Below are 8,331 nucleotides of genomic sequence, written 5' to 3' on the forward strand. Positions count from 1 at the left end.
CAGGGACACACTTAGCTCTTAGCAGGGTTCTCTCAGCTTCTCCAGGATCTAGGTAGAGAAGGCTCTCTTATCCTTTGAATCTTAACTTCTTATTTTCTTCTGACAGCAGCTAACTTCTATAATATTACAGGATTTGACTCATAGAGGAACAGTTTGTCCTGTACCCAGTTGACATCCAAAGGACATGAAAAAAAGAGATTTGTAAAAAAAAAAAATCTTTGCTTAAGCTTTACACCTAAGAGACTAATTATGTGGCCCAATGTTGCATTCTGTTTATGTCTGTGTGTCTAAAGTGAAGCAGCCAACCTTTCTCCATTACCTACTGGGTGCCCAGTGTAGTGTAGGAGAAATAGCAATGGAAGTCCTCGCCTATGTCTTGAGAAAATATCAGAACTCCAAGAATGTGTACAGCACTACTGCCATCACTTTTCATATTCCAAATACATAGATCTTACCAAACAGGTTTATTTACCCAGAAAACCAAACATGCATGGAGGATTCCGTTGTTTATGAACAACGAGATATAAGCTGTATGTTATAGTTAACACATTCATTTGTTCACATGTTGATTTTCAACTATGTGTCGGGCATTGTACATGTAATGAGTAAATGTAGGGAAACTGGTGACCAATTAGCCCAATCTGTGCCTCAAGTAGTCTGGTGAGATGGGCAGTCAAGGAAACAGGCAACCACAGTATACCTGATGAGTGCAGCCATGGGACCTGGGGTTCGTGCAGAGCACAGAGGATGGGCCAGACTGAAGAGATGACGTCCCAGAAAATGTGATTCCTAAACTGACGATGAGTTTACCAGGTGAATGGAGTGGGGACAGGGGTAAAGGTGGTTCTACGTAGAGAAAAGAGTTTAAGTAAAGGCCTTTAGATGACAGAGAGCATGGTATACCCAGAAAACTGTGAATAGTTTAGGCCTCCTAAAACACACAGTGCAGGGGGAAGTGTAGGGAGTTGCGACAGCAAGGTCAGATCATGAAGGGCTTTTGTAATCATTCAGCCATTGTTCAAATACTCATTGGATGCTGACGAACCATGTGCCTGCCAGAAGGTGTTAATGGACCCTTAGAGCAATACCTGTGGAGCCCACAAATGATCTATGCACAGGATGCAACATTGAAGCACCTTGGATGCACTTGTAGGAATTTGGATTTTGGTGATCTGGGCAGAGTGTGGACAGTTGGAGGAGGGCTTGGGGACAGGAGACCATTAGCAACCTGACCCAAGGCATGGCGATGGGGCTGGAGAAAACTGGACAGGTTCAAGAGTGACTAGGGGAGGATTATGGATGGGACCAAGAAATATGTGGGTGTGAGGGGCACAAGGCAGCCAGGGAGCTCCTTGGATGTCTTGGGGGGAACCCAAACAAGAGGAGCCAAGACAGAAGGTAGAGGAGTCAAGAGAGTGACAAGTTTCATGAAGACTGGAATAGATAGAGTGGGGGAAACAGAGAGCCTCACAGAGCTCCCAAACAGGAGATAGTTGTGCACCAGACCTGTTGTCAGGGAGGAGGTGTCACCTCCTGGACCCGTAACCCGGGGGACACAACATTCTTCCCAGCGAGCAAGGAATGCTTGCTCTTAACATTTGCATGAAACGATTGGCAGGATGGGGTGAGTTGGTGACTTGTGGCCTGAAGAACATCAGTCTGCAGTGTACACATGTTTCTGGTCTCCAGAGCCCAAGTTTAAAATGTCAGGATCTCTTAGGGTTTAATGATCTCAGACCATTCATACCAGGGAGATCACATGTGGGATTTGTTAGCCCTTTTCCTGGAGATTGTGTTTTTTTCACTTTTTAATATCCTGTGGTTTCACTAACTTTCTGGGGGGAACAGTCCTACAACAGTACACCATGAACTTGGCAGACGCAGGAGATACAAAGGCATGTAGGACCCACTAAATGCCTCCTGGACCAAGGTTTGTTTTTAAGTCAGATGTTCCACATTGCTGAGTGTCCACAGCGTAGAGAATTGATCTGCGTGTGAGGAAGGCCCTGTGCCATGCCACCTGGAACCAGACCAGGCTGTGATTGGCAGGCAGCTTCCATCTACAATGGTCAGAGTAGTTAGAGCTGGCCTTCATCTAGCGTGTCTTTATGTTGGGAAGCTCATGAAGGTTTAGAAACTTGTCTTTAAACAGCAGGTGAACCTTTGTTCTTACAACTCTCTGAGGACAGAATTCTGACTCAAAGGCCTAATTCATTCCGAAAACATCTCAGATCCTCCCGTAGCTGAATTTCACGACCGAAGTTCTTCTTCATCAGCCACAGCAGCTGTTCTTCCTGGTCTTGGCTAGAGATGCAGTGGCGTTCAGGAGTGTCATGGCCAGAACCGTACTAGCTAGCTCACAAACGCTGAACTACAGCGTAGCTGTAACGCTGATATAACACGGAAGGCTTGCCACATCCTTAATGTGTTTAAATTTATTTCTGGAGTGTTACAGAGCTGAGTCTTGGATTCCTTTCTGTCTATATACTGTCTAGATCAACTCTTTTAATCTCCTGCCTTTCAATACTATTTATATGCTGATGACCTCAAAGTGTATGTCCATAGCCCAGATGTCTACCCTGGACTCCAGACTCATAGAGCCAGTGACGCTACTTAACTTCTCTATTTGGAATTCAAGGGGCATCTCAGATCCAATAGGGGGCTCCCAAAGGGAGCTTTTGCTTTTTCCTCCCAAACCTCCCCTCCCTCAGTCTCCTCATCTCGGCCATTAGCTACACCATATGACCAGTGACTTAAGCCAAAAAACTCAACGGTCATCTTTGGTTTCTTCCTTTTCTTCATGCCCACCATGTGGCCCACCACCAGATCCATTCTTTTTATTTTCAAAAATCTCTCAAAGCGATCCGCTTCTCCCCATCTCCACTTTCCCACCCTAGTCCAAGCCATCGCTTCTCTTACCTGGAGGACCACAAAGCCCTTGACTTCCTGCTTCTGTCCTTCCCTCTGCAGCCCACTTCCATCCCTGCAACCTGCATGAGCCTCTGTCCCACCTCTGCCCAGACCCTCCAATGGCTTCCCACTGCTCTTAAAAGAAAACACACATTCTTCCTTTAAACCTAGGATGACCTCAGCATTGCCTGCTTTTCTAAACTCACCTTATCCCCCTAAACCCCTCTACTTCTCTTATTGGCCCCCCTTCTGTTCCTTAGAAAGACTAAGCCCTCCTGCAGGCCTATGCCTTCCTCCAGCTCTCCAGACAACTGGTTCATTCTTGTTCTTTGGATCTCAGCTAAAATGTCACCGCCTTGAAGGGGTTTCCTTGTCTACTTCATGCAAGCTCTTCCAAGGCGTTCCAGGGGCAGTAGCATATTTCATTCCTTCAGCACCTATCACAGTAAATGTTTATACTGCTGTGTACATTTTAGTTCATTCTTTTAAATAGTTATTGATCACCTACCATGTGATCCCCTATCATGTTGTAGGTCTGGGGATGTAGCATGAACCAGACGAAGTTTCCGGGAGCTTATAGTCAAATGGAGAAGACAATAAGACAAATAACAAGTAACTAGACAATATAATGTCAGGTAATGAGCATGCTATGACAAAAAACAATTTGAGACAGACAGATGATGCAAACAATAGGTGACTGAAGGACATATAAGAACCTAATGCCTGATAAGAAAACATCCCAAATAAATGGACAATGGGTGTTTTATTCAAATCGGTTTTGAAGAAGTAAACAATTTTGAGAAAATTAATTTCAAGCCATATTTCACAGCATAAGTTTTAGGAGGACTGTAAAAAGTTAAGTGTGCAAATGAAACCATAAACTAGAACAAAATTATCTTATCTGTAGATGGGTAGGCAGAGTCCAAAAGTATGCAAAGAAAGTCCGTGAAATGATTGATCAACTGCATAATAACTTAATATTTCTGGTGTCAAAAGAAAATCATGAAATTGAGAAGTGAACAAATTGGGGGAAATACTTGCTACAAATGGCAATAACAAAAAGGGTAATATTAATATCGCTCATGTCCTCCGTTCTAAAGAGTTCCCCCCCACCCCGCATTTTAATGTTTCTTCAAATCAGCATATATGTACATATCCTGATTCCGTCACTGTGTGCATTTAATGCGGTCATTAAAAATGTTAAATTTTTACAAGTAATGATATCTGACAACAAATGAGCCTTTTTTTTTAAGTTCCTAAAAATTAGTATGAACATTAAAGTTCCTGGTAGAAAATAGCTCATTCATTTAACAAATATTTGAGAGTTTCTGATGTAGCAAGGTGGGAGGCATAGAGTGGTAAACAGAATAGACTAAAATCCTTGCTTTCCAGCGCCTCCTCTCGGCCAGTCCCTGCGTGGTGCCCTGTACACCACTTATGTCCAGTCTAAGATGAGTTGGGTTGTTTCAACGAGAATAAGTACCTTGGCCAAGACCACTGAGTAACTTAACAGTAGGAGCAGATCCGGCTCCAGTCTGCGTGGCTCTACACCCTGTGTTCTTTCCTCAAATGACCATAATTGTTGCTCTAAGTGGAGTTTTCACACTCAGCCTTGCCGACAGAGCCGTCATTGCCTGTGTCCTTTCTTCTCACCTGCCTCATTCCTGGGTTTAGGACTCAAGCAGGGAACTGTTGGTGGAAAGAGAAAGCACTGAGGGGTGCCCCAGCCAGGGCTGGCGTCTTCTTAGCAAGGAATACAGTTTTGCCAGCAAGACACGTTAGCAAGTCTAAAATTACATTATTTAAGTGCCCTCCTCTGTGCCTTTAAAACATGTACTAAGTCATATGTATCATTTAAATTTGAACAAACATTTTAGCAATAAAAAAAATGTAAATAATCTACAGTCATAGATTTGGGGAAGGACAAGAAGGAAAAAGAACAAACCATACCCTGTTCTCAACGTCTGCCAGGAACGTAATTAGAAGTTGTCCTAAGCTAGGTTCTCTGAAAACAGAACCTGTGTTGGGCAATTCTTGTCCAAGTGATTTATTAAGCGAGCGCGCTCAGGAGAGGGGCGAGGGAAGCAGTGGGTGGTGGGGAAGTTAGGGGAGGATGTGGTCTCCTGGAGATTAGCTTCTGCCTGATCCCATGGGGAGCTCTGGGACACGAATGGCGGGGAGGGGAGGGCCCTCACTTCCCTCATGAGGGGGGCAGATGATTTTTTATACCCCTGGGTGGGTCAGCCAGCCATTGGCTGCGTGCTGCCTGGGAATCGTGTGGCTTAGCCTACCCAAGGTGGCTAGGGCAGTTTTCCCTGAGAAGCAGGCAGCTGTGAGCCATCAGTGGCCAACTCCCAGTTTCTGAGATGCGTGTGCTGCCTGGTAAAGGGGCCTGGGTGGGACCCCTCACAGCATCCACCGCAGAAGACCAAAAAGAAATTAATTTGGAAGATTACCAAGTGGTAGGTTTTGACACACAGCAGGAGCCCTCTGTCTAGATCCGCCTGTTGAACACGGGATTTATTATCAAGGAGCTTCTTGGTTTTTATTTTGCTTTAGGGTGTTCAGGTATTAGATCAGCTTTGGGAGAAGGAAAATGAGCTTTTTAAGGAAGGCATTATGGCAGGTATGCTCTGCACAGGCTGAAAAGGTGCTTATGGAAATTTTTATGTTATTATTGGAAAGAAGGAATAAAGGATTAGAGGTATAATTGGAAACAATTATCAGAAACTAGCTTATGTAATACCAACGTTGTCAGGAGAAAGAACCTGAATTCCTACAGCTGTCAGACATTTTCATTGCAGATTTTTCTGTAATCGTTTTGCACGTTGGTACTTTTCTATAAACACAGGTTTTGCTCACTGTGCTTTGCACAGAATGTTCAGCGGTACAACGGTGGATCCGTGTCATCATATATTTGTCCAAACCCCTAGAATGTACACCACCAAGCGTGAGCCCCAGTGTAAACTGTGGACTCGGAGTGATGATGACGTGTCAGTGTGGGGCCATGAGCTGTAACAAATGTCCCACTCGGGGGCGGGGATGCTGACAGCAGGGGAGGCTGTGTGTGCATTGGGGCAGGGGCTACATGGAAACTCTCTGTACTTTCTGCTCCATTTCACTGTGAACCTAAAACTGCTCTGAAACATAAAGTCTTATTTTGAAAAGCATGTAACGATACAAAGAGCTGACTCTCCTGCTCAGTAGTTGCCTGTGAGACAGACACGGTGCTCTGGTGACATTTTTAAAATAAAAGTTCTGTGCCCCTGGCCATCCATTCCCACCACCTCTGGTGTCATTTATGTGTCTAGGAGGTGGGAAAGCTCGTTTGGAAATGCCATTGCAACAAGGCCCGCCAGCACCTCAGAGAGCCCGTCATGGAAGATGGTTAAAATAATCAGAATATTCTACATCTGCATCTTCTTGAGCAACCATTATCCAGAAACATAGATTTGGTTTAGAGGGTTTATTTGTATTTGTATGTATTGAATTTAGAAATATATTTCTAGTTAAAATACACTAAGAATCAGGTGACTATCCATTGATGGTATGATTAATTACTTCAATACCGTTTTTCATTGCATGGAACTCATTCTGTGCTATGAATGATACCTACATAACACACAGTATTTTAGATTATATGTGTGCACACACGGGCTCACGTCTGCGTGCATGTGCATGCACACACACACACCCCTTTTTTAAAAGAAAAAAGAAACTGTCACCCACTCCATATAAAGTGGTTGACTCATTTCCAGAATGCCTCTTCCTGTTATACAGATTCAGCCTGCAAATAAAATCGAATATGTTAAGCTTTTAACCAAAATGTCTTTGAATTATTTTCTGATATTGACATAAAAAGCTTGTTGGGCTTTTTTTTTTTTTCCTCTGACTTTAACCCCAACGGACAGGCATCTTCCCCACAAATAGATCTTTCAAACTGAAGCTAATATGGATGAAGATGAAAACTAATGACTTGTATGAAATTACAGTGAGATTTCCCCTGTAAGCTGCTTAGCGTTGCCATAGAAACATGATCTGTTGCGCTTTAGTTTAGAAGTGTGATTCCCCAGAGATGAGACGACATGTCTAATGCTGTTTGTGGGTTGTCTTTTCCCTTCCCAGGCCTTGAACCGGGGCATTGCGGCTGTCAAGGAGGATGCAGTGGAGATGCTGGCCAGCTATGGGCTGGCCTATTCCCTCATGAAGTTCTTCACGGGGCCCATGAGTGACTTTAAGAACGTGGGCCTGGTGTTTGTGAACAGCAAGCGCGACAGGACCAAAGCCGTCCTGTGCATGGTGGTGGCCGGGGCCATCGCTGCCATCTTCCACACCCTGATCGGTAAGGCTGTGGGCACACCACTTAAGAATCTAGTGTTGGCAGTTTCTCGTGCCTTTTAATTTACGTAAATGTATTTATTGTATTTATTTATTAAGTGATTTCTTCGGTAATTATGAAATCTTTCTCGTGAAAAATTTCAAGAGACGGGAGGAATGGAGTCTGTGCTCCTAGCTCCTTTCTCTGGGAAGCTGTAGTTGTCTTTCTCTGATTCCCAAACCCGTGTCCCAGAGGGAGTCAGCTCATTCACAGGTGATCAGGTCTAGGATTAGCATTCAGTAAGGTCAGCAAAATAGCAGGTACTTTCGTTAGACGCGCATCACTGTACCGACTCACTTAATCGTGAGAATAAAAATAGAGGGATGTTATTTAACATGAATACTTGTCAGTCGTGAGAACAAATAACACATTGTTTTATGTATTAAAATTAACGTATTTTATAGAGCCTCATTATTCTATTTCATGCAAAGACAAGACTAGTTTACTCTGCATAACATTCTTTTCCTTGAAGCAACAAGGAAGCAGTGTCATCCATACACTGACTCACCTGCCGTTTCACCAAGACCTTGGAAAAGCACCTTCCTTTAGGACCAGAGCTCTAGCTCCTCCCGCTGCTTTCTTGGTGGTGATCAAACCCCAAGGCCATGATTTCAGAGCTCCTTCCGCTGCTTTCTTGGTGGTGATCAAACCCCAAGGCCATGATTTCAGAGCTTCTTGGCTTCAAAACAGCTCGGCTTACCTCGCGTCACAATTGAAGGGCACATCTGTTGAACCCAGTTGCACAAATCCTGTGAATAACACTTCATAAGGCCATTGTGGACCTTAAAATTGTCACAGGTTGCATGAGAGACGTGAATGTTGGTGTCGAATAAAGGAGCCGGAAGAAGCCACTTACGAGTATTCAGGTGGCAGCTAATGTTTACTCATATAACTGAACCTGAAAGTAAATGGGGTGAGGCCTTTGTGGTTTACCTTTTTAATGTGGTGTAGAATTTGGTGCTAAGAGTAGTGTGGAAGGGAGGGTGCTACTCCTGGACCACCTGTTCAGCCAACGTGTTGATTGTATCCATCATTTAATTGGG

General features: G+C 44.1%; 1 protein-coding gene across 1 annotated transcript in view; it reads left to right on the forward strand.

The window, feature by feature from the left end:
* ANKH (ANKH inorganic pyrophosphate transport regulator) overlaps positions 1-8,331 on the forward strand; it is a 136,721-nt gene that overhangs the window by 76,795 nt on the left and 51,595 nt on the right. The window contains exon 2 of the mRNA XM_019646211.1: positions 7,036-7,252. Coding sequence (XP_019501756.1) covers positions 7,036-7,252 — 217 coding nt within the window. The remainder of the gene's footprint in view (positions 1-7,035; positions 7,253-8,331) is intronic.

This window comes from Hipposideros armiger, unplaced genomic scaffold (assembly GCF_001890085.2).
Source record: "Hipposideros armiger isolate ML-2016 unplaced genomic scaffold, ASM189008v1 scaffold_98, whole genome shotgun sequence".
In the NCBI taxonomy this organism is placed as follows: Eukaryota; Metazoa; Chordata; class Mammalia; order Chiroptera; family Hipposideridae; genus Hipposideros; species Hipposideros armiger.